This window comes from Epinephelus lanceolatus, chromosome 13, assembly GCF_041903045.1.
Source record: "Epinephelus lanceolatus isolate andai-2023 chromosome 13, ASM4190304v1, whole genome shotgun sequence".
Classification (NCBI taxonomy): domain Eukaryota; kingdom Metazoa; phylum Chordata; class Actinopteri; order Perciformes; family Serranidae; genus Epinephelus; species Epinephelus lanceolatus.
Window position 1 is genome coordinate 34,496,829 of NC_135746.1, and position 26,939 is coordinate 34,523,767.

Below are 26,939 nucleotides of genomic sequence, written 5' to 3' on the forward strand. Positions count from 1 at the left end.
ATGGAGAAATCATTTCCTAACATAAGTTGTTGATAAGGGTGAAAGCATGGAGAATGGAGGATGCCTTCAGCATCACAGGGCAAATCTCATCCACACCTGGTACCTTGGTGCTGAGGAGCTGCTTATGTACCTCAGACCACTGTGCCAGGGATATAGGAGAGGCTTTCCCCAAGTCTTCAAACTCTGCCTCATCCACAGAGGGTGTGTTGGTCGGGTTCAGGAGTTCCTCAAAGGGCTTGTTCCACACCCTGAATATATTCCAAGGTCTCCTCCCTTGCTGAACATGGCCAGAGTCAAGACCTGCTTTCCCCCCCTGAATGGTCGGTTTTGCTAGGACGTCCTCGAGACCGACAGAGAGTCCCTCTCCGTAGCTCTCCTGAAATCAACATGTGGTAGCACTATTGTATTTCACAGAGCAATCATTTCCCAATATAAGTTGTTGGTAATGGTAAACCCTCCCTCTTCCTGTGCGGTAACAGCCACTGCTGCTGTCTTGTGTTTCTTAGTGAATAATAATTTCAGCCTTTACTTGAAACCTTCTGTACCTCAGCAGCTGAAGGTGCACTGACGCTGGCACACGCATAACAAGTCTTTTCAGCAGTTTCCGTAGTGTAGTGGTTATCACGTTCGCCTAACACGCGAAAGGTCCCCAGTTCGAAACTGGGCGGAAACATGTTTGTTTGTTCACAGAGCGCACTGCTTGACAAGGAACAACAAACACGACATGTACGCTGGATGGGCAAACTGCCACGATACCCCCAACAACTGTTGAAGGGTAAATAACTGGTCCACTGTTCCACTACCAGCACAGACTACGTATTGCCACTACTGGTTCTGGACCTGACCTTCAGTTATTGGCCAGCACCTCCTATACCGGAAAAGCTTATGCCAGGGAGGCTCGAGACCAATCCAGAGTCCAACACCATAGCTCCCCCGAAAGCAACCTGTGGTAGGACTATCATATTTCATGCATAAATCATTTCCCAACACAAGTTGTTGATAAGGGTGAAAGCATGGAGAATGGAGGATGCCTTCAGCATCACAGGGCAAATCTCATCCACACCTGGTACCTTGGTGCTGAGGAGCTGCTTATGTACATCAGACCACTGTGCCAGGGATATAGGAGAGGCTTTCCCCAAGTCTTCAGACTCTGCCTCATCCACAGAGGGTGCGTTGTGTTTGCGGCACTCCTGATTCTGGATCTGACCTTCAGTTATTGGCCAGCACCTCCTATACTGGAAAAGCTTATACCAGGGAGGCTCGAAACCAATCCAGAGTCCAGCACTATAGCTCCCCTGAAAGCAACCTGTGGTAGGACTATCATATTTCATGGAGAAATCATTTCCTAACATAAGTTGTTGATAAGGGTGAAAGCATGGAGAATGGAAGATGCCTTCAGCATCACAGGGCAAATCTCATCCACACCTGGTACCTTGGTGCTGAGGAGCTGCTTATGTACCTCAGACCACTGTGCCAGGGATATAGGAGAGGCTTTCCCCAAGTCTTCAAACTCTGCCTCATCCACAGAGAGTGTGTTGGTCGGGTTCAGGAGTTCCTCAAAGGGCTCGTTCCACACCCTGAATATATTCCAAGGTCTCCTCCCTTGCTGAACATGGCCAGAGTCAAGACCTGCTTTCCACCCCTGAATGGTCGGTTTTGCTAGGACGTCCTCGAGACCGACAGAGAGTCCCTCTCCGTAGCTCTCCTGAAATCAACATGTGGTAGCACTATTGTATTTCACAGAGCAATCATTTCCCAATATAAGTTGTTGGTAATGGTAAACCCTCCCTCTTCCTGTGCGGTAACAGCCACTGCTGCTGTCTTGTGTTTCTTAGTGAATAATAATTTCAGCCTTTACTTGAAACCTTCTGTACCTCAGCAGCTGAAGGTGCACTGACGCTGGCACACGCATAACAAGTCTTTTCAGCAGTTTCCGTAGTGTAGTGGTTATCACGTTCGCCTAACACGCAAAAGGTCCCCAGTTCGAAACTGGGCAGAAACACGTTTGTTTGTTCACAGAGTGCACTGCTTGACAAGGAACAACAAACACGACATGTACGCTGGATGGGCAAACTGCCACGATACCCCCAACAACTGTTGAAGGGTAAATAACTGGTCCACTGTTCCACTACCAGCACAGACTACGTATTGCCACTACTGGTTCTGGACCTGACTTTTAGTTATTGGCCAGCACCTCCTATACCGGAAAAGCTTATGCCAGGGAGGCTCGAGACCAATCCAGAGTCCAACACCATAGCTCCCCCGAAAGCAACCTGTGGTAGGACTATCATATTTCATGCATAAATCATTTCCCAACACAAGTTGTTGATAAGGGTGAAAGCATGGAGAATGGAGGATGCCTTCAGCATCACAGGGCAAATCTCATCCACACCTGGTACCTTGGCGCTGAGGAGCTGCTTATGTACATCAGACCACTGTGCCAGGGATATAGGAGAGGCTTTCCCCAAGTCTTCAGACTCTGCCTCATCCACAGATGGTGCGTTGGTCGGGTTCAGGAGTTCCTCAAAGGGCTCGTTCCACACCCTGAATATATTCCAAGGTCTCCTCCCGTGCTTAACACGGCCAGAGTCAAGACCTGCTTTCCCCCCCTGAATGGTCGGTTTTTCTAGGGCGTCCTCGAGACCAACCGAGAGTCCCTCTCTGTAGCTCTCCTGAAATCAACATGTGGTAGGACTATTGTATGTCACGGAGAAATCATTTCCCAATATAAGTTGGTGGTAATGGTGAATCCTCGGTTTTCCTGTGCGCTAACAGCCCCTGCTGCTGCTGCTGCTGCTGTCTTGGTGAATAATCAGCAACTGGTAGAAAAAAATGACTCCCTGTCGGGGAATCGAACCCCGGTCTTCCGCGTGACAGGCGGAGATACTGTCCACTATACTAACGAGGAAGGCTACATCATCAGTTTTAGCACCTGAACACACAGGTGGTATTGTTCCAGCAGGGAACACACAAAGATATACAGGAAAGTATTTGCATTAGTAGGCCAAAGGTGTGGAATGTGGATAAAACCACTTAATAGACTACTCAATGTAACGTCACAATGAATATGAGGGTTACGCATTTCAGCCTTAACTTGAAGACTTCTGAATTTCAGCGGCTGACGGTGCACTGACGCCATCACACGTATAACAGTTGTTTTCGTCAGTTTCCGTAGTGTAGTGGTCGTCACGTTCGCCTCACACGCGAAAGGTCCCCAGTTCGAAACTGGGCGGAAACACATTTGTTTGTTCACAGAGAGGACTGCTTGACAAGGAACAACAAACACAACATGTACGCTGGATGGGCAAACTGCCATGACACCCCCCAACAACTGTTGAAGGGTAAAGAACTGGTCCACGGTTCCACTACCAGCACCGTCTATGCATTGTCACTCCTGATTCTGGATCTGACCTTCAGTTATTGGCCAGCACCTCCTATACTGGAAAAGCTTATACCAGGGAGGCTCGAAACCAATCCAGAGTCCAGCACTATAGCTCCCCTGAAAGCAACCTGTGGTAGGACTATCATATTTCATGGAGAAATCATTTCCTAACATAAGTTGTTGATAAGGGTGAAAGCATGGAGAATGGAGGATGCCTTCAGCATCACAGGGCAAATCTCATCCACACCTGGTACCTTGTTGCTGAGGAGCTGCTTATGTACCTCAGACCACTGTGCCAGGGATATAGGAGAGGCTTTCCCCAAGTCTTCAAACTCTGCCTCATCCACAGAGGGTGTGTTGGTCGGGTTCAGGAGTTCCTCAAAGGGCTCGTTCCACACCCTGAATATATTCCAAGGTCTCCTCCCTTGCTGAACATGGCCAGAGTCAAGACCTGCTTTCCCCCCCTGAATGGTCGGTTTTGCTAGGACGTCCTCGAGACCGACAGAGAGTCCCTCTCCGTAGCTCTCCTGAAATCAACATGTGGTAGCACTATTGTATTTCACAGAGCAATCATTTCCCAATATAAGTTGTTGGTAATGGTAAACCCTCCCTCTTCCTGTGCGGTAACAGCCACTGCTGCTGTCTTGTGTTTCTTAGTGAATAATAATTTCAGCCTTTACTTGAAACCTTCTGTACCTCAGCAGCTGAAGGTGCACTGACGCTGGCACACGCATAACAAGTCTTTTCAGCAGTTTCCGTAGTGTAATGTTTATCACCTTCGCCTAACACGCAAAAGGTCCCCAGTTCGAAACTGGGCGGAAACACGTTTGTTTGTTCACAGAGTGCACTGCTTGACAAGGAACAACAAACACGACATGTACGCTGGATGGGCAAACTGCCACGATACCCCCAACAACTGTTGAAGGGTAAATAACTGGTCCACTGTTCCACTACCAGCACAGACTACGTATTGCCACTACTGGTTCTGGACCTGACTTTCAGTTATTGGCCAGCACCTCCTATACCGGAAAAGCTTATGCCAGGGAGGCTCGAGACCAATCCAGAGTCCAACACCATAGCTCCCCCGAAAGCAACCTGTGGTAGGACTATCATATTTCATGCATAAATCATTTCCCAACACAAGTTGTTGATAAGGGTGAAAGCATGGAGAATGGAGGATGCCTTCAGCATCACAGGGCAAATCTCATCCACACCTGGTACCTTGGCGCTGAGGAGCTGCTTATGTACATCAGACCACTGTGCCAGGGATATAGGAGAGGCTTTCCCCAAGTCTTCAGACTCTGCCTCATCCACAGAGGGTGCGTTGGTCGGGTTCAGGAGTTCCTCAAAGGGCTCGTTCCACACCCTGAATATATTCCAAGGTCTCCTCCCGTGCTTAACACGGCCAGAGTCAAGACCTGCTTTCCCCCCCTGAATGGTCGGTTTTTCTAGGGCGTCCTCGAGACCAACCGAGAGTCCCTCTCTGTAGCTCTCCTGAAATCAACATGTGGTAGGACTATTGTATGTCACGGAGAAATCATTTCCCAATATAAGTTGTTGGTAATGGTGAATCCTCGGTTTTCCTGTGCGCTAACAGCCGCTGCTGCTGCTGCTGCTGCTGCTGCTGTCTTGGTGAATAATCAGCAACTGGTAGAAAAAAATGACTCCCCGTCGGGAAATCAAACCCCGGTCTTCTGCGTGATAGGCGGAGATACTGTCCACTATACTAACGAGGAAGGCTGCATCATCAGTTTTAGCACCTGAACACACAGGTGGTATTGTTCCAGCAGGGAACACACAAAGATATACAGGGAAGTATTTGCATTAGTAGACCAAAGGTGTGGAATGTGGATAAAACCACTTAATAGACTACTCAATGTAACGTCACAATGAATATGAGGGTTACGCATTTCAGCCTTAACTTGAAGACTTCTGAATTTCAGTGGCTGACGGTGCACTGACGCCAGCACACGTATAACAATTGTTTTCGTCAGTTTCCGTAGTGTAGTGGTCATCACGTTCGCCTCACACGCGAAAGGTCCCCAGTTCGAAACTGGGCAGAAACACATTTGTTTGTTCACAGAGAGGACTGCTTGACAAGGAACAACAAACACGACATGTACGCTGGATGGGCAAACTGCCATGACACCCCCCAACAACTGTTGAAGGGTAAAGAACTGGTCCACGGTTCCACTACCAGCACCGTCTATGCATTGTCACTCCTGATTCTGGATCTGACCTTCAGTTATTGGCCAGCACCTCCTATACTGGAAAAGCTTATGCCAGGGAGGCTCGAGACCAATCCAGAGTCCAACACCATAGCTCCCCCGAAAGCAACCTGTGGTAGGACTATCATATTTCATGCATAAATCATTTCCCAACACAAGTTGTTGATAAGGGTGAAAGCATGGAGAATGGAGGATGCCTTCAGCATCACAGGGCAAATCTCATCCACACCTGGTACCTTGGTGCTGAGGAGCTGCTGACATACCTCAAACAACTGTGCCAGGGATATGGGTGAGGCTTTCCCCAAGTCTTCAAACTCTGCCTCATCCACAGAGGGTGTGTTGGTCGGGTTCAGGAGTTCCTCAAAGGGCTCGTTCCACACCCTGAATATATTCCAAGGTCTCCTCCCTTGCTGAACATGGCCAGAGTCAAGACCTGCTTTCCCCCCCTGAATGGTCGGTTTTGCTAGGACGTCCTCAAGACCGACAGAGAGTCCCCCTCCGTAGCTCTCCTGAAATCAACATGTGGTAGGACTATTGTATGTCACAGAGCAATCATTTCCCAATATAAGTTGTTGGTAATGGTGAATCCTCGGTTTTCCTGTTCGCTAACAGCTGCTGCTGCTGCTGTCTTGGTGAATAATCAGCAACTGGTAGAAAAAAATGACACCACTTCGGGGAATCAAACCACGGTCGTCCGCGTGATAGGTGGAGATACTGTCCACTATACTAACAAGGATATACAGGGAAGTATTTGCCTTTGTCGACCAAAGGTGTGCAATGTGGCTAAAACCACTTAATAGAGTACTCAATGTAACATCACAATGAATATGAAGGTTTCGCATTTGAGCCTTAACTTGAAGTCAGAGGAAGAAGTTGAACACCTTGAGTGTGATGTCGAGGAGACTGGACCCCTTTAAATACGGCTCGACCACATATTATTCTTGGTAAGTAGTTAGTGCTCAAAACAGGCTGTAATCATGGAGCCCTGAAGTAAAGGGCTGCATTGGGACTGGGTCTCACGGGTACAATGCAAATATTGCGGGAGCGGGCGGTTTGGACTTTGCTGCGGGCGGGAACGGGCAGCTAAAAAAAAACACTGCCAGATCTTGGTGCACATGCATAAGCGTTTCCACTCTATATTCCTTCATAAATGGACAAATATGCCCTGAACCAGCTTTCATACCAATTTGCCGCTTGCTCCACCTGTCTGTCTCTCTGTAAGCTCCATCTGTCATGAGACAAACATGAAAGAAGACTTGCAGTTTATTGTGTTTTACCGGCGATGAGCTGTCATTACGCGCGACAATTACGCACAGCTGCGCGCTCTCTATAAGTCACTGTGAACCTATGTTGCACAATAAAGATTTGCCCCCTCGTAATTTTTAACCGGGTGCGGGCGGGAGTGGATATACACATTGCGGGTGCGGGTGGGAGTGTAATACACACGTTGCGGTTGCGGGCGGTAATGGTCAGAATTTCAGCGGGAGAGGGCAGGAGCGGGTTGAAGAAAACAGTCCCGCAGTCCCCCAGGGCTCTTCCCTGAAGCATGCCCGATGAGCACCGCTGGCATATGCGCTGATAACGTTACCGTAGGCGATGAGATCATCGCATATGGCAGTGCCAATTTTTTTTTGTATCTTTGGCAGTCAGGTTGGGTAGATAGACCCAAGAATTGTAAAAACAACCAAAAACAAAACAAAAACAAACAACAACAAAAAATTCCAGGGGCCTGTTGTTCGAAAGTAGAATTAACCAATCCAGGATAAGTGGAAAAGCAAGGCTGGACAAATTCCCCTAAATCCATCCTGGCTTAATTGGTTGTTCGAACGCCAAGCCAGGCTGAGGAGGCGCGGCTTTGTCAAGTCAGGTGTAACTCATTTGGATAAGTGCGCGTCCTTGGCTTTCTTAAATAGACCCTGAGATCAATCACAGATTCACCGATGCAGCAATGGAGAGGACGCGTGCCACATACTTCTCACCCGGTGAGCAGCGTCTCATCATGGACACTTATGAAGAGGTAAAACATATAATCATGAAGAAAGGAAACACTGCAGCGATGATAAAGCAGAGAGACAGTGCGTGGCAAACAATTTCGGACCGGCTGAATGCGTAAGTAATCTAAAAATTTACACTTGCTGCGCAAATGAATCTGTCATAATTACAATTACAGTTCCTTCCACAAATATATATATATATATATATATATATATATATATATATATATATACAGTACAGGCCAAAAGTTTGGACACACCTTCTCATTCAATGCGTTTTCTTTATTTTCATGACTATTTACATTGTAGATTCTCACTGAAGGCATCAAAACTATGAATGAACACATGTGGAGTTATGTACTTAACAAAAAAAGGTGAAATAACTGAAAACATGTTTTATATTCTAGTTTCTTCAAAATAGCCACCCTTTGCTCTGATTACTGCTTTGCACACTCTTGGCATTCTCTCCATGAGCTTCAAGAGGTAGTCACCTGAAATGGTTTCCACTTCACAGGTGTGCCTTATCAGGGTTAATTAGTGGAATTTCTTGCTTTATCAATGGGGTTGGGACCATCAGTTGTGTTGTGCAGAAGTCAGGTTAATACACAGCCGACAGCCCTATTGGACAACTGTTAAAATTCATATTATGGCAAGAACCAATCAGCTAACTAAAGAAAAACCAGTGGCCATCATTACTTTAAGAAATGAAGGTCAGTCAGTCCGGAAAATTGCAAAAACTTTAAATGTGTCCCCAAGTGGAGTCGCAAAAACCATCAAGCGCTACAACGAAACTGGCACACATGAGGACCGACCCAGGAAAGGAAGACCAAGAGTCACCTCTGCTTCTGAGGATAAGTTCATCCGAGTCACCAGCCTCAGAAATCGCAAGTTAACAGCAGCTCAGATCAGAGACCAGATGAATGCCACACAGAGTTCTAGCAGCAGACCCATCTCTAGAACAACTGTTAAGAGGAGACTGCGCCAATCAGGCCTTCATGGTCAAATAGCTGCTAGGAAACCACTGCTAAGGAGAGGCAACAAGCAGAAGAGATTTGTTTGGGCCAAGAAACACAAGGAATGGACATTAGACCAGTGGAAATCTGTGCTTTGGTCTGATGAGTCCAAATTTGAGATCTTTGGTTCCAACCGCCGTGTCTTTGTGAGATGCAGAAAAGGTGAACGGATGGATTCCACATGCCTGGTTCCCACTGTGAAGCATGGAGGAGGAGGTGTGATGGTGTGGGGGTGTTTTGCTGGTGACACTGTTGGGGATTTATTCAAAATTGAAGGCACACTGAACCAGCATGGCTACCACAGCATCCTGCAGTGACATGCCATCCCATCCGGTTTGCGTTTAGTTGGACGATCATTTATTTTTCAACAGGACAATGACCCCAAACACACCTCCAGGCTGTGTAAGGGCTATTTGACCAAGAAGGAGAGTGATGGAGTGCTGCGGCAGATGACCTGGCCTCCACAGTCACCGGACCTGAACCCAGTCGAGATGGTTTGGGGTGAGCTGGACCGCAGAGTGAAGGCAAAGGGGCCAACAAGTGCTAAACACCTCTGGGAACTCCTTCAAGACTGTTGGAAAACCATTTCAGGTGACTACCTCTTGAAGCTCATGGAGAGAATGCCAAGAGTGTGCAAAGCAGTAATCAGAGCAAAGGGTGGCTATTTTGAAGAAACTAGAATATAAAACATGTTTTCAGTTATTTCACCTTTTTTTGTTAAGTACATAACTCCACATGTGTTCATTCATAGTTTTGATGCCTTCAGTGAGAATCTACAATGTAAATAGTCATGAAAATAAAGAAAACGCATTGAATGAGAAGGTGTGTCCAAACTTTTGGCCTGTACTGTGTATATATATATATATATATATATATATATATATATATATATATATATATATATATATATGCGCTGATACCCTAGGCTATGAGATCATCGCATATGGCAGTGCCAATTAGTATTATTATTATTATTTTTTTTATCTTTGGCAGTCAGGTTGGGTAGAGAGACCCAAGAATTGTAAAAACAAACAAACAAAAAAACAAACAAACAACAAAAAAAAAAAAACACCAGATGAAGCCATTTTCCATTATAAGGTCCCTGCCGTCTTTTCAATGCAATTCCTGCTTTTGACACTTCAGACACTGTAGGCACCTGATGGGGGAAGAGGGGCAAATTCAGAGTCGATCAAAAAATGCTCTTGCTGTGCCCATAAGGATGTGACAGTGTGGTCTGTATAACAATATTGCAATCTTACTTTGTGTGTGTGTGTGTGTGTGTGTGTGTGTGTGTATACACGGGCTCAAAATACACAATGTCAAATACCTATGTGAAAGTATAGCTAAGTGTAAAACCAGAAATTTCACATTTAATCACAACCTCATGGCAAGTTATAAAGATGAATTTGATGATATTAGTCATGCATCCCAGGGGGTTGCTTTTTACTAAAATCCAGCTGAATCATACATTTTCTCCTGCTTCCCCAGCAGAGCAAACACACACCAAATAATAAGCATTCAAATTGCCTGTATTTTTATCATATTTTTACTTTACTGAGGTTTGCAAGCCATTGTTGCAATTTTTTTAAATAAATGCTAAGTTTGTATTGATATGGATGTTGATAGCTTTTAAGCAGCACAGTTCCTTGAGAACTGCAATATTAATTTTGCAATGTCATTTCATAAGGGTGGTACAGTGGTGTGGTGGTTAGCACTGTCACCTCACAGCAAGAGGGTTGCCGGTTCGATCCCGTGTGTGGGAGCCCTTCTGTGTGGAGTTTGCATGTTCGCCCCGTGTCAGCGTGGGTTCTTTCCAGGCACTCCAGCTTCCTCCCACAGTCCAAAGACATGCAGATTTGGGACTAGGTTAAGTGATAACTCTAAATTGTCCGTGAGTGTGAAGGAAGGAAGGAAAAGTCAGGGGCCAGATGGCATTAGCGGCCGTCTGCTTAAATGTTGTGCCCCATTCTTAAGTGGAATCTTTGCATTTATCTTTCAGCAGTCTTTGTCACTTAACAAAGTTCCTTCATTGTGGAAAGAATCCATTATTGTCCCAGTGGCAAAGGTCCCCTCACCAAAGATATTAAACGACTATCGTCCTGTGGCCCTCACGTCAGTGGTGATGAAGAGTTTTGAGCGCTTAGTGAAGAAGAGTTTACTATCTATGACACAGGCAGTGATTGATCCACTCCAATTTGCCTATCAACCCAGGAAAGGGGTGGAGGATGCTGTGGCAACACTGCTGAATTTAGTTGTCAGGCACCTTGAGGGTAGGAAGACACATGCAAGCCTGTGCTTTGCTGATTTTCCATCAGCCTTTAACTGCATGCAGCCTTATGTTCTTGCTCACAGGCTTTCAAAAATACCCAGCATTGATTTTGGAACCATATGTTGGCTAGTTGATTTTCTGACAGCAAGACCGCAGAGAACTCGTGTCAATGATACTCTGTCTGAAACCCTGCTGAGCTCCACAGGCTCGCCTCAGGGGTGTGTTCTGTCACCTTTATTGTTTATGCTTTACACTAATGACTGTAAGAGTATGTTTGACTCAAGGTTCATCATAAAATTTGTAGATGATTCCGTGCTTGTAAGCCTTCTGCAGGATCATGAGGATGGGCATGGTCCTGTCTTTGACTATTTTTTTGGATGGTGTAATGATTCTTATCTGCATCTTAATGTCTCAAAAACAAAAGACATGATTCTTGATTTTCGTAAGAATCCACCTGTCACAGCCCAAACCTTTGTTAATGGTAAAGCTGTAGAAATAGTCAGTCAGTACAAATATCTAGGCACCATCCTGGATGACAAACTGTCCTTTGAGACCAACTCAGATGCCATCTGTAGAAAGGCAAATCAAAGGTTATTTTATCTGAGGAAACTGAGGTGTTTTAATGTTGACAAAAAGCTTCTTATAATGTTTTACTCTTTTATTTAGTCCATTTTAACCTTTGCTATGATCTGTTGGTTTGGTAACCTCAGCATCTCAAATAAAAACAAGCTGAGGAATATTGTCAAACTCTGCCAAAAAACTATTGGCATGAGTCTGAATGACCTTGACTTTGTTTTTAAAACCAGAGCCACGCAGAGGGCAAAGGCCATTCTGGCAAACCCTCTCCATCCTCTTCATGCAGAGTTTCAGCTTCTCCCGTCTAAGAGAAGGTACACTTTCACTTGCAAGGCCAAATCAAATCGGTATCTTAAATCCTTTGTCCCAACAGCCATTCATTTTTTAAACAAGCTGTAGGCAAGCTTGATGGGAATGATGCACCCTTGAACTGTGCTGACTCTGTGTATTTACATGTATTTATTTGTATTGTGTCTGGGGTATCTGGATGTATGCATTCTCTGCAATGTGAGATATTGTAAGATTGTGTTTTTAACTTCTGTTGCAAACTAAATTGCCCTTAGGGGACAATAAAGATTTTCAAATTCAAATCAAATACTCCCACAGCATCCCCATAGCACTCTCCAGGGGAAACGGTCATACGCCTTCTTCAAGTCCACAAAACACATGATGGGCAACCTCTCCCAATCCCCCAACAACTGTGTAAGGGCATAAAGTTGGTCCACCTTTTCACCACCAGGTCACCACCGGCACCTCATTTACAGCACCCTGGCATCTGTTCTTCTGGGGAGGATGAGTAGTTCAAAACCCCAATAAGTGGAGCACACCCTCCAGCCCCCCTTTTAAAAAATAGGAACCACTTCCCCGGACACCACAAAAATATCCAGAGGTCTCGGCAACTCAGGGCAAACCTCATCCATCCCTTGCACCTTGCCACTGAGGAGCACACACTGAATACAGGGGGCTATGCCGTTTATTCCTAATGTGTAGTCTTCTGTACCTTAGTGGCTAAAGTCTCTTTATATTGTTTTTTTATTTACTCTGATTATGGACTGGAACCTGTAAGAATAAATATTTCTAAACAAGTGACCACATGTTTCTATTAAAGAAGGAATTTATGTTTACTGTGCCTGCAGCATTACTGTGACTCAGTGCAGTTTTTAAACTCTCATCCGATCTCTTCCAGTAAAAAATAACATGTCTGGCATTTGAAACATTTGCAGCTAAGTATGCATTTACATTAAGGCTGCTGAATAATATCTAAGTGAACTGGATACAGAGTTAAAAGAAGGTGTCCCAGCCATTTGTATCAAAGTTATTAGACAGAATGGATCAAATCCTGATGGGTCATTTTTGTAGTATTCATATTTTTGCCACTGCTGGTGAGCACAGAAGTTGTAATACCTGCCCTGTAATCTTGAATATAACTCAGCATTTAGTGAATATCAGCGTGTGTGTTCTACATTAAAAAAATACAACAACAAATAAATTACATGTAAATTAGATTAAAGCAAACTGCTGAGTTCCCTAAACAAAACTGCCGTTAAATTACAGTCCACACTATTTAAGAATTACCATGCTGTTGCCATAACACATCACTAGATGGCGGTGGCAGTGCATGATTTCTCTCCAGCCAGCCACATATTAAAGGATAGGTTCACAATTTTTGTAAGACTGTCTCAAAACAAAATTCACACGCTTGCATGTGCGTTAACCACTGCTGGTCCCTGTAATTGTTAAATTGTTCTTGCTGTCTGTAAAGAAATCCCCTCCTACAGCAATTTCAGTGTAAATGACTGTAAGTTCACATTCTTCAGTCTGTGTAAAAATGTATACCAAAGTTCTACCAAATATGGTAAGGGGCTTTAACGATCCATATAAGATTAACCAGCTGGGTATGATCCAAAGTTACACTCATATTGGTCCCAAACTCCAGCTGTGTGTTCCTGTCCCTCTGCCATGGCTCTGCAAAGGTGAAATTTAGCCTAACTTCGGACAATACCCACTTTGTTTGTCTGACTCAGCATGGTGATGCCTTATATTAGCTCCAGCTGAACTTTAAAAAGTTTTTTTTTCTTTACACAAAATGAGGACTGAGGGTACATTGAATACACTGTAGCAACAGACAGAAGTTTAGCAACAGTAACCGACAGAATCAAGGCATATGAAGTGTGTTATTACATGCAACTGTCACACTCCACAAGTTTACTTACTGACTTTTTTCACAGCAGACATTTTGACTTGTCACAGTAGGAAAAGCAAAGGTGTTACTAATAGCAATAACAATGGTTCTGTTCTATTCAAGCAGGAGAGACAGTATGCTGGCATGCACCATTCTAGGAACCTGAAATCAGATTAGCCAAATTAGATTCAGCCATCATTAATTTCATTTTTTGCACCTGTGCTTGGAAAAGCTTGGAAAAGCACAGGTGCACAAGTCAAAATGTCTTCATTGAAAAAGGTCTATTATTCTCAAAGTCAAGGATCCTTCAGTGGTAGGATGGGACCTCCTCGGTCAGTTGTACTTCCATCTTTAGTGTGTTTGTGAAGTTAAAGTTATAATGTGGAAACGATATAGACGCTAAAGAGAGGATATGTTCCATATTTTTGCTCAAACAACACATTGATAATGAAGAGCAAAGGAAACAGATCAGGTGAGCCATGAATTGTCGAGGAATGTCCGCAGTTCTATTTACCCTCAAAGAAGCTTACCAAGCCTAACTACATACAAGCGGGATGCTGAAATGCATTAAAATGAATATAATCTTTATTGATGTAAACTTATTCATCACTGATAATGCACTAAAGATAGTGATGGGCGGCGGGATACTTCCCACAGTTCTGGTTCCTTTGAGTTGATACATGTGAATGTATCACACCTTACGAACATTTTTAGTTTTGATAGTGCTAGTCCCGTCTTATTCTGCAAACAGACCACCATCTACAGTGTGTAATACTCCTTCTATAGATAAGTTTCTCATGCAGACTCACTTAAAAAAAACTGAACTATCCCTTTAAGTGACTAAATATGAACAGATATAACTGAAATGGACTTACATGGCATTACCAAACCCACAGTATGATCTTCAGGATCTTCACACAGATTGCAGTCCAATCTGCTGCTGCCTCAAGCAACTAACAGTGTGTGTGTGTGTGTGTGTGTGTGTGTGTGTGTGTGAGAGAGAGAGGCTAGTGGCTTGTGCTCTCATTACTCTTGTGAAGCTAATGGCCTGATTAAATCCTGAAACATGTGGAGTTTAATGCTATGTACTGCTTCGACATGCACACAGTGGTGTGTTTCCATACATAGACCTGCACTGCATTATTTCCATCACTAGATGGAGCTGTGCACTGGTCAAGTGCAGTATGGGAGATCCAAGTGGTTTAATGGAAAGTTACAGGAGACACAAGAACAGTTCAGTATCACCAGGTTTTATTTTGACTTCAGGAGTGGTGTGCAAATTATAATAACACCTTTTCACAGCAAATGAACACAAGGAGGCATTAGAAAGAAAAAAAAAACAGACACTGGGCTTTGAAAAAAGTCATAGGGGCAATATAAGACATTAGAGAACAATAATGCAAAAATAACACCAGTGTAGGGATGAGTCAACATAAGAAAACTCTGAGCCAAAATAAAAACTACATCAAATACTCACAGACAGGATATGTCAGTATGAAACAATAAAAGCACATTATAATTACATCATGACACTATAATATAATAAATGTAAGGCTTCAACACAGTAAGAAACTGTCTAAAAATCTGTCTTAACAAGTCATTTTCTCCTACATGCAGCTGTTAAAACCCATTTTCCTTGAAAGTAGAGATAAATGTGCATATTCACTGCAGCTTTTTTTCGGCCGACACCAGAAAGGCCTTGATATCATTTAAGGTGGAACTTGGTCATTGAACTGTCTTATTTCAAGAAAAAGATTTTCACACTCATCAACTGGTTGAATGAGTTAATAAAATCACTGTATAAAATATTGTCTGCCGATTTATTGCAATAACTGGTGGACTAAGCATCCTGATCTTTTTCTCAAGTAAAAGTATCAGTACCATAATGTAAAAATACTCCATCATGAGCAAAAGTCCTGTATTTGAAATGTTACCAACACAAGCACACACAACTACCATCATTTAAATGTACCTGAGTATCAAAAGAGAAAGTGCTTATTGTGCAGTGTTGTCAGAGGCTGAATTTCAGTGTTGAGGTGGAGCTGATTTTAATTACTAGGTACTTCTGCCACAATGCATAATGCTTTTTAAGTTGATAAGTGTTGCATATGAAATTGAATCTGAACAGAAACAAGAAGCTCCAGGTGTCCTAGGTATAAAGTAGTAGAAAATAGAAACATTAAAGTCAGTAAAAGTACTTCAGAACTCTATTTAAGTGCAGTACTTGAGTAAATGTAGTTACAGTGCTACACTGATCACAATACACTTAATGTTAATACATTTTGTGTAAAGTAGGCTCCAATGGTCCTGATGATTTTCTATTGTGTGTGTTTTTAAGAAATACTTAGATGTGTATTTAGACCATTTGGTTTCTCCTCTCTATTGTGAATGTAACAGCAGACCAAACTCCACACCTTGGCTGTTCCTGCAGGACTCTTTGCTCTCTCTCCTCCCAGCAGACAGCGGCTCCGGTCTTGACGTAGAGATCAGGTGACTGTAACTTCTCTGACGGGGCCGTTATAAGGGAAGTTTGACAAGTTTCACTCAGTTTCCCTCCTGGTCCCAAACTTGGATTTCAACTTTCTACAAGTGGCGGAGAAAGTCCCTCTGGGCTCTCTTCTTTCTCTCTGCAACTTTCCAGGTAAGTTGAAGCCACTTTTCTGTTTGATTTGTTAAAGAGCGTGTCTGAAGAAACTTTCCCCCCTCCGTCAGAAGTCCCGTTAGAAATAGTCGGGAAAGCTCCGGTGCGCTCCTACACACGCAGCGCAAGCCTAAGAAGTTTGAAGATTTTCCTCTCCTGTTTGTCTGTTTTTTACTCCTCCTCTTAAACATAAGAAAATATAGCTGAAGGCTCACACCTTACAGGGATAAACGATAGCGTAAAAGTGTTTGATTTATTAGATGCATTTAAGGCGCACTGAAATCTTGAGCGCGTTACGTTTATTCTCGCTTTTTTTCATCCAAAACTTCCTGTTGCTGTTGTGCTGCCTTTAACTTAGCTGCCATGTGGGCCACTGATCTGTCCTCTGGACTTTAACTCAAGGAAAGCTCTGTTTCATGTTTAAAGGTTCTGCTATAAGCCAGTGACCACTTTACTTATAAAAGTGGATTTGTCCCAAGGACACCAGGAAACTGCAAAAGTGGAATGTCCAGTACTTTTTCATTCATATCCTGTGACTTGTCATTGGAATTGCTGTACAGAGTTTTCAGTGAGATCTGAGAGGTCTGCTGGGAGAGACATTGTGTTGGAGCCTATTGTTCTCTGTTGTCTTGGTCATTTTCACCAGACAAACTCAGTCATGTAGAAAGTGGCGGGATATTTTCTGTCTAATAACAACTTTTTTCCTCCCTTTTTTTAAAAAAAAAAGTTTTATGTTTGACTCTACTGAAGGCTGAAGGTTCACATACAACTTCTACACTATGACAATGCATTCTGTATATTTTCCAAGTCATAAGGATACAGTGTATGTGGTTTATTATAAGATAAGTGAGAGCACATGCGGTTAGTTTGGCACCATGCAGATTAGACTGGAGGCTCCTACTTTTCCACATTAAGATTCTCCCTGCTCTCTGGAGTAAAATGTCTTTATCTGTTGGAGGCTTTTCTTGTTGACCTCATAAGATCTGCTCTGACCTTTAAACAGCTCTGTTAGGTTATTTTCATGTCAGAGTGGGCAAAGAGATCCACTATGGACTCTTTAAACCTCCATCAGATCCCTGATAAGACTCATGATTTCATTTGGAATGGTTGAGCTGTGAAGGTGAGAGTGAAAACGGATTTAAACTGTTTTACAGTCTGTGGTTTATCACTCGATTACAGTTAAAATCACACTGCGCTCTGCTAATTTTGCTGAGGACTCATGTTAACCACAGACCCCCCCCCCCCCCCCCCCCCCCCCCCAGAAAATCCCAAAAGACTCTCAGAACTCCTTAAAGGACCTCTTCTTTGGTATTTGTGCTGAATATAACTAATTCATTTTTGATTCATGATTTGTTGTAGTGTGTTTTCTTAATTCACATTAAGGACTGCCCAGTCAGAGTAGCTCAGCAGTAACTTTCTATTGTTCAGCAGCTTCAAAACTTAGATCAGCACCGCTGCATCTACAGGAGACAGTCATGGCGCATTTTAACCAAGGAGGGCGCTCGTTTTCAGGGGATGAGCCCGGACGTACACAGGCCCACAGAGTACACCAGTCCGTGTCGGGCATCTTTTAACTGTGACTCTTTTTTAATCTAATGAAATAAAAGTGTAACTTAGTTTTCAGCGGGACACCTTTGCAAGCTTTTGGACTGTCAACAGGAGCTGATGTCATACTTTTTGTAATTGGCTGATCTACCTCGAGGAAATGTTCTTTGTATCTGCAGGGCTCCTCTATAAGCACAGAGGAAAGAAGCACACAACAAGATTTACTGCACTGTCTGTCCTGCCACACACACTTATCAGATTGGGTACACAATCACACAGCATAGTGACTTTTTTCCAGCAACCTCATTCTGGACAGCATTCAGTCAATTTTCTACTGTTTTCTGAAGCAGACAAGCTCGGTCTGCTGATGATCCAGCTTTGCCTCTTCTTTTCCTCATTTATTTTCTCCTCCTCACTCTGTGCCTCAGGACTGAAGCTCACAGTTTAAAACACTGAAGCAGATGCCTTTGTTACTGCTCCTTAAAAACAGTGATAATGGTAAAAGCTAATGCAAGTTGTTAACATGTATAAAAAATTGACACATTTTTTAAAAACTGGCCTTAAACCTGTACAGGACAATAGTTAGCAGGTATTCTCACCTGACATAGTTTGGACCTCTGAGACAGAAGTGCTGCAGAAATACACTGCAGGTAGAGTCCTCTCATGTGACTTAAACATGTTTCTTTTTCCAGGAGCACAGATTAGGTTGAAGACTGTACTTTAGACTGAGAGAAGTTTGTTTTTCCCCAAGAGAACAGTTTATTACTTTAAGATGTTTACCGTTGCTCACGGTATTTAAATATTCACAGTAACGATGTTTCATTAACATATTTCCTCCACATCTCTATTTTCCCCATCGTTTCCTGTCTACCGAAGGGTTAACAAAAATTTGCCACTGTTCCATGATTTGATACAGGGTTTCTTAAACTTCCTCTTCCAGTGCAGTCTAAAGCATGTTTTTTTTATGAATACAAAGTTTGATCAAGATTTTCTTTACCTAATGAGTCAAATTTCTCTTCATATTTTCACATCCTGGGCTGGGCTTAAAGGACAGCGTTGCACAAACTGAGCAAAATGTGTTTTCTGGCCCTGCTCTCAGTAATTGGATTAGCTTGTGTTTTACGTCATGAAACATCTAGTTTTGTCTCCTTCAATAACAATGCTGTTTAATCACATAATGCTGCCAAATTTTGAGAATCTTGTTAGTCTTTCCTAAAAATCCAAACTAGATTGGAGCAAACATGTTATCCTGTGTCTGTGTAAGCCTGAACTCACGTTTTAATAGTTGGTGCTGTCTGTATTCTACCCTCGGTTCAACATTGTTTAACTTTTTTTTTTCACCAGCTAACGCTCCCTGAGAATGGGTGACTGGAGTGCTCTGGGTCGTTTGCTGGACAAGGTCCAGGCCTACTCTACTGCCGGGGGAAAGGTCTGGCTGTCGGTCCTCTTCATCTTCAGGATCCTGGTTCTGGGTACTGCAGTGGAATCAGCCTGGGGAGACGAGCAGTCTGCGTTCAAATGTAACACCCAGCAGCCTGGTTGTGAGAACGTCTGCTATGACAAATCCTTCCCCATCTCCCATGTCCGCTTCTGGGTCCTCCAGATCATCTTTGTGTCAACACCCACACTCCTCTACCTGGCTCATGTCTTCTACCTGAACAGGAAGGAGCAGAAATTCAACAGGAAGGAGGAGGAGCTTAAAGCCGTGCAAAATGATGGAGGTGATGTTGACATCCCGCTGAAGAAAATCGAGATGAAAAAGCTAAAGTATGGCATTGAAGAGCACGGCAAAGTAAAGATGAAAGGTGCCCTGCTCAGAACCTATATAGTCAGTATTTTCTTCAAGTCTATGTTTGAGGTGGGCTTCCTGATTATTCAGTGGTACATATATGGCTTCAGCCTGTCTGCAGTCTACACCTGTGAGAGGTCCCCATGCCCACACAGGGTGGACTGTTTCTTGTCTCGTCCCACAGAGAAGACCGTCTTCATCATCTTCATGTTGGTGGTGTCCCTTGTATCCCTGCTGCTTAATGTCATCGAGCTTTTCTATGTGTTTTTTAAGCGGATCAAAGATCGTGTGAAGGGCAAACAGCAGCCCATGCTCTACCCCAGTGGAGGCACCTTGAGTCCCACCCCTAAAGAACTGTCCACCACCAAGTATGCCTACTATAATGGCTGTTCCTCCCCGACTGCCCCACTCTCACCCATGTCCCCCCCAGGCTACAAGCTGGCCACAGGGGAGCGGGGAACCGGCTCATGCCGTAATTATAATAAGCAGGCCAATGAGCAGAACTGGGCCAACTACTCCACAGAGCAGAACCGGCTCGGCCAGAATGGTGGAGGAAGCACTATATCAAACTCCCATGCACAAGCCTTTGACTTCCCAGATGACACCCATGAGCATAAGAAACTGTCCTCAACAGCAGGACACGAGCTGCAGCCTCTGGCGCTGATGGACGCCAGGCCCTGTAGCCGGGCCAGCAGCCGGATGAGCAGCAGAGCCAGGCCAGACGACCTGGATGTGTGAGCCCTGGTTCCTCCTCCCACCTCTGCCTGGCTGACGGGATGTGCGGGTGCAGCCAGAGAATCAGCAAACCCTCAATCACACGGGTTCATAAAAGAGGTGGGGCTAACCTCAATCACTGTCTTCAGCATAGAGACTCTTAGTCACTCGAAGAGACATTAAAACTTGTTATGTAACACTGTCAAAGGTACAAGTTGCAAATATTTTTTTTTTCTCAATGACTTTTACCATAACCTTTTAGTGGAGCTAACCCAGCTTTAAGCAAACAGAACAGCCACAGGAAAGGTGCAGAGGTGTGCCTTAAAACCAGTCACTGATCAGTCTAAGAACAGAGGACCACACTGGTCAGAGTGACTCATCTGGTTTGAATTTGCCAAGGTTACATTAAAGGACAATTCTATTTTTTTCTTGTTTTCATAGTTTCTGCTATTCTTCCTATTGGTGACAGCATTTTTACTTACCACTGTCACAGCTGGTTTCTGAAGGCATGGTGACAGCTTTACAACAGGGTGCCTTCATAGTTGTGTCTTAACATGTGACCAGATCAAAATTAGCCTTCTGAGCTAACTCTGTTTCATTTAGAGTTTTGTTTTGTTTCTTTTGATTGACGAGCATTGTCACTGACAAATAAACTAAGAATGAAGATTCCAGTCGGGCAAATCTCAGTCTCCATACACACGTCCCTGAATTTAGCCAAATTATCTACACCATACCATGTAGAACTGAAAGAATAATGTTGTGTTCACATGTAATTAGGCAGACGGTAGGGACCAGATGGACAACACCTTCTTAAAGGCACGGTCTGATGGGATGGCAGGAAGGTAAAAGGAAACATGTATGATGATATGCTGTGATGGTGTATTATTTACAAGGAATGGAATAAATTATATGACATATAACATTTTTTATGTAATTTTTCTAGTAATGCCCAGTAATTGTCCAGATTGCCTGTGTCTTCACCTTGTGTGAGGACGCTATGGAACATCTGATTGTAAATTCTGTCGGCAAAAAGTTAAAATATTTTACATTTAAATGGCAGTGCTACCTATGGTAACCATTGTTTGCCTCAAATAATTTTACTATCCAGATCTTGTCCACTAAAATGATATCCCATTTGCCATCTACCATCATCCTAATTCCATGTGAATGCAGCACAAGTTGAGGGTGAACCAAACTAGACTCATATGAAAGATTTCAGATCTGCCACCCGAGAGTTTAAAGTACATACAACTTTTTGGTAAGGTTTCTTTATGGCTCAAAACCAATACAGAGTTTCTGTAGGAGATGGGATGTTTTTCTCCATTGTTTAAGTCATTCACTGTCTTCATCCCCAAGATGTATTTCTTTTTCCACCTTAGCTCCTGAGAGAGGGAAGTCATACACAGTAGCTGTTTGAACTAATGGTGCTGTTTTTCAGGTGAGGTGAGCCCTGTGTGATCACTTGGTGCACTGTTATAAAGCTGTGCATAGCTCATCAGTGAGGCATTATTATAACCAACAGGAATAATAGCCAAAAGTATGAAATAGAAAAATAAAACACAAGTTGCAATAAAACATACACACACAAACATGTTTGCATTGACAGAAAGTTTAATGGACTCTGCCACACTTGCATTGCTTTGCTCTTACAGTTTGCTTGCATATTAAAGCTGCATTTATGTGTGAATCAACACTATTAATACATTTTCTTCAGTTTCCACTTACACCAGAACATTCTCATCCGAGTTCTCAATTAAAATCAATTATCAGCCACAACAAAGACAGGAATTATTGTCCAGACAACTATATGTAAAGTTTTTACCACTTGGCTCAACCTTGATCTGTGACTTACAGGAAAGGTTTTGAGGAGAATGCTTACAATGAGTTGTAGTGAATATTTATTGCTTGGCATCTGTAGGACACCTACCACTAAGAGGAAAAAATTGACTACTATCCAGTATCTCTTACTCACAGAAAACATCTTACATTAACTCCCCACAAACTGTATATTTATTGACAGTAAAAAACATTTTTCTCTCTTTAGTAACTTTGTCAGTCAGCATGGACTGTTGTTTCCTGATAAACTTTGAATTTATGTGGTGTTATGTTTTCATTTTGTGGTTATATTTGTCTTTTTTTGGGGTGTGTGTGAGAGTGGCAGGGCTGAGGGTTCAGGCTGCTGTGACACAGCAAACTCTGATCTGCTTTTATGTGGCTTCCATAAAGAAAGGCTTTATTACTGTGTGTTATCTTTTTTTTTATCTTTCGTGGGCTGTAGAGAAAGACTAGAATGATTCTTTGTTTTCCATATTTGAGTGAATGATTTTTTTTTTTTTGTTCTGTAGGTATTGTTTTGTTTTTCAGACTCAATGTAACCATTGCTGCTTGAGAAATAGATATTTAGTACTGTAAATCAAGCTAACTGTGTCACAATAAAAAAAATGTGAGTTTTTAGAAGACTGCTTATAGATCTGGACTAATATTTAGTCAGTTATATTAAAATGTATGCCAATGTAGCTCCACAACTACCAAACACTAGGAGAAATCTCAATTTGGGCTCTTTTTCTTTTTATTGTAATTTTTTTTTTTTTAAATTGTCATTCGTGCATCATTTTGTCGGTACTTACATGTGTCATGGATCTTTCAGCTACAATGGCATTTGCACTGAAATCTTGGTGATAGAGATGTAATATGATGCACACAGTTAGTGGTAAGAGTTTTCACATGTTACTAATTTATTTTATAACACAGAAATCACTACAGTGCATAATATCAGACATCTGCCACTGGTTTCATTGACTGGTTCTGTGAGAGATGTCTTCCATTGACAGAACAGGAGCAATAGTCATTTGTCAGACAATGCTAATCCATGGGGATCCACTGTTGTACAGTGTAAGTGCATGATAGCAAGACAAAAACTCATTCATTGTATCTGTGAAAAGCTATTTTAACCAATAAATATTTTTCTGTCTAAATGACTGATTGATTGGTATCATTGCAGGCCTTTCTCTTTGTCGTCACTGTGGTTTGAACAAACCGCCAGTCAGTGAAGCAGTGCTCATTTTGACAAAAAGTATTTAGTTTCAGGAACATTTTGAGGTCTTTTTTTGTTTTAGAAAAGTTTTATTTCACAAAAAAAGAACGTTTAGGCTCAAATTGTCAGCATTTTTTTTTTGTTATGTAACGTCATAACTTAAAAATGTAATAACGCCTGAAAATGTACAAAGATTTGCACTTAACATGAATGAAAATGTAATAAAACTCAACAATGTAATACCTTGACCAATACTGTAATAAAATGTCCTGACTGATAATGTTTTTACCGATAATGTAATAACCTTTGGGGTGGGTCACTTTTTTCAAATTAATGTAATAATTTTGATAGGTAATGTAATGATATATAAAAAAAAGTATGCTTTTCTCTCTCAGAAATGTGAAGTGCGCAAGCATACAAAATTTATAACATCATTAATGTCACGTTAGCCTACTGAAAAAAAAAACCGAATACTTGATACCGATTTCAATTGTGGAAATGTAAATTCTAGGCTTTTTGTAGAATTTGAAATTTACGACAGATGGCAAGACATATGTTGTTATCAGGCAAAGATGCAGTAGACTAAAATCCCTATCAATGGGAAATGAACCCACCCATACCCACGCTGATAGGCCAGTGCGCACGGATTGTCCATTAGACCAGAGTGGATCTTAGATTAGACATCAGCAGACCACAAGCAAAGCCACAGAAGAGGCCTAACATTACACAAGCGAGCTTATAAGTGGGTTTCTTAAATTTTTATGAAATGTTATATTTTCATTCAAGGCAGCAATAATTCTTATTAAATGAATCTCCTTACCCTCATCCGATCTTACGAAATTTCTGCATTTAAAAAACATTTCAAATCAAATTTGAAATTGAGAAAAAATGTTATCGTAATACTTAAATACATTTAAAAGTAGAAACTTTTTTGACTTCAATAACCACTGCTTTAACTGAAATGTAATACATTAATTTTACATTTGATCAATTTATTGGTCATGTTATTCCTTAACTGTGTTATATTACATATTCGATAAGGTTAAGTGCCAATGTTATTACATTTTCAGGGGTTATTACATTTTCAGGAAATTCTTACACATGTATTTACATTTACAGGTGTTTTTCTCACCCATTAAAAGGTTAGAGAAATAGCACTGCATACCTGTTTATAGCAGATTGTAATGTTTCATGTCACTCTAATCTACTATTATGTGTGCAACAGATCCAGTTATTCCTAAACTCTGGCTGTTTGAACAGAGGAGCTTGGTCGGCTACTGTTCTCTGATACTTTTGTCTGGGTTTAGCTTGATAGCGTTATCACTGGGTGGATACTGAATTCTTTTGGTGAACATTTTGAGAAAGATTTAGATAGCTGACATCAACCCTGCACACTTTCCTACTGATAAACATGAAAAGTTGTGGACTCCAAGTTATGTTAGCTCCATATCCACAGCCCTTGATAATGTTTTGTTAGCATTAGGTTGCGTGCTGGACAGCATGCTTTCCAGGTTTGTTCCAGCTGTTGTGTCGTGGTTTAGTTACATTAGTCAAACCTGTAACTAAACATTGAGGTCACTTTTGTTTTAGTCTTATTTTCATTGTGTGAAAAGGTCATCAACAAATTGTTTTCTTCATTTTTGTTGATTAAAGGAATACTTCATCCCCTAAATGACCGTTTGTATATCAATTATTCATTTTGTGTAATAATGGAATCATGAAGAAAACTTTTGTTTTTCTCACATGCCTCCACAGTGAGCGGAAAATACAAAAACGGAGAAAATTCTCTTTAACAAAAGCAAAAACTATATCAAAACATCCATTTACAAACTCTCTTATAACCCATGAAGTATAATCCAAGTCTCATTTATCCAATTGTATGCTGAATACTTAACAAACAGACAGCCCTCTCCAATTAGAAACTGAACTTACTTAAAACTTATCTATGTTCTTTTCAAAGCCAGACTCCATTGACAAAAACAATAATTTTACTTTGTTGAACATGGGAGCGGCTGGTCTACCACTGCCTCTATCGGTAGTTTGTTTGCATTATTGTGTGACTTTGCTGAACCTGAACTAACGCTTTAAGACACCAAAGTCATGCAGTAACACAAACAAACTAAATTATTGAGGCAGCTGTAGACCAGCAGCTCCCGTGTTCAGTGAGGTAAAATTGCTGTTTTTGTAAATGGAGTCTGGCCTGAGCACAGATAAGTTTCAATTTTAGTTCAGTTCCCGGTTGGAGAGGGCTGTCTGTTTGTGAAGTCAGCATATAACTGAGTAATTGAGACTTGGATTATACTGCCATGTTGTTTGAGATGTTGTAAATGGGTGTGTAATATCGATTTGGTGTTTTTAAACATGGACCCCTATGACTTCAATTCATCAAAAATTTTTCTCCATTTTTGGATTCTTCATTTACTGTTGAGGCATGTGAGAAAAATAAAGTTTTCCATATTGAAAAACACAATTTCCAGCTTATATGATGTTTTTCTGATAAGAAAAGGTACAGCACAGTGCTTTCACTTCATGTGCCTAGATGTATAGCATATAGTCTGACTCAGCTCACGACTCGTTGTAGCAGTGCTTTAGCACATGTCACTTTAGAGGAAATAAATCCTGTTAGCACTGACACTTAAGCTGTTCTTTTCCACAGGCCAGTGTTTAAAGCAGTAGGCAGCTGCCACACACTGCTAAAGAATGGCATGCTTCTCATGAGAAAAAAACTCGAACGTCATGAAATTATTTCAAAACTTGCTGATTTGTGAAGATAATGAATTTTTTATCAAACTTAAAACAAGACTTGTTTGAAGTTGGATATTGTATTACTTAGTCTAACTGCAACATGTTGCTGTAACAAGGTGTGCTAGCTTCCCCCAAACACCAGTTAGCCTGTTTAAGAATTTATAACGAATCAAATTTGGGGCACTCTGTATTTTCACTTCAAAAGAAGAAAATGTGCTCTTCAGTGAGATGTTACTGTAAACTGTGCTGAACCTTGACTGTGTGCTTGGATACATACATGGAGCACCATGCAGAGCTCTACCTGTACTGCTAGATATAACCATATTGACATTCATACGTAATCTCTTAACTTTATGATGAGAGTTTTTCTGAGTTAACTATTGAAACATTTCTGCAGGATTGCATCATGTGCTTAAAACAGAGGTAACTCCGTCCAGCTATCACTGGCAAGGCCTTCTGAACTCCACATAAACCAAGTCATGATCCCGATAAAAGAGAATGATAGGGTTCAGTAGGTACTCAGTCCTAAAGTATGCTGTAGCTTTGATAAAAGCTTCCGAGAGATGCAGTTAAATTTCATAATATGAAAGGACACTGCTCTTTTTTGCTTCTCCAAGTTTCCTATTTAATCTTTCCACAGTACTAAATCAAACCACATGTGCGAAGAGAGCCGAGCTGGAGCTTGTAGACCACATGTGACTCAGAGTTAGAAAGGGAGAGCAGGACTTTCATTAATGACTTATTTATTATAATTTCAGTAAGCTGATGGTGCAGAGACCAGCAATTGAGATGTCAGATAATTCCTGTACTTCTCTCAGAACAAATAG

General features: G+C 42.0%; 1 protein-coding gene and 5 non-coding genes across 6 annotated transcripts; 5 read left to right on the forward strand and 1 right to left on the reverse strand.

Moving 5' to 3' along the window:
- The first annotated feature begins 600 nt into the window (after window positions 1-600).
- Window positions 601-673, forward strand: trnav-aac (transfer RNA valine (anticodon AAC)). The gene has a single exon. It is a non-coding gene; the product is annotated as a tRNA-Val (tRNA).
- A 1,256-nt stretch (window positions 674-1,929) lies between these two features.
- On the forward strand, window positions 1,930-2,002 carry trnav-aac (transfer RNA valine (anticodon AAC)). The gene has a single exon. It is a non-coding gene; the product is annotated as a tRNA-Val (tRNA).
- An 834-nt stretch (window positions 2,003-2,836) lies between these two features.
- trnad-guc (transfer RNA aspartic acid (anticodon GUC)) lies at window positions 2,837-2,908 on the reverse strand. The gene has a single exon. It is a non-coding gene; the product is annotated as a tRNA-Asp (tRNA).
- Window positions 2,909-3,165: 257 nt separating this feature from the next.
- trnav-cac (transfer RNA valine (anticodon CAC)) lies at window positions 3,166-3,238 on the forward strand. Its single transcript has one exon. It is a non-coding gene; the product is annotated as a tRNA-Val (tRNA).
- A 2,137-nt stretch (window positions 3,239-5,375) lies between these two features.
- trnav-cac (transfer RNA valine (anticodon CAC)) lies at window positions 5,376-5,448 on the forward strand. Its single transcript has one exon. It is a non-coding gene; the product is annotated as a tRNA-Val (tRNA).
- Window positions 5,449-16,156: 10,708 nt separating this feature from the next.
- gja1b (gap junction protein alpha 1b) lies at window positions 16,157-23,308 on the forward strand. Its single transcript, XM_033648732.2, has 2 exons — window positions 16,157-16,285; window positions 19,175-23,308. Exon 2 carries the CDS (start codon window positions 19,191-19,193, stop codon window positions 20,355-20,357), a length of 1,167 nt encoding a protein of 388 aa, XP_033504623.1. The 5' UTR covers window positions 16,157-16,285; window positions 19,175-19,190; the 3' UTR covers window positions 20,358-23,308.
- The last annotated feature ends 3,631 nt before the right edge of the window (window positions 23,309-26,939 follow it).

What these genes read in the sequence shown, in the direction of transcription:
- gja1b (XM_033648732.2), top strand. Translation starts at nt 19,191, where the DNA reads ATGGGTGACTGGAGTGCTCTGGGTCGTTTGCTGGACAAGGTCCAGGCC.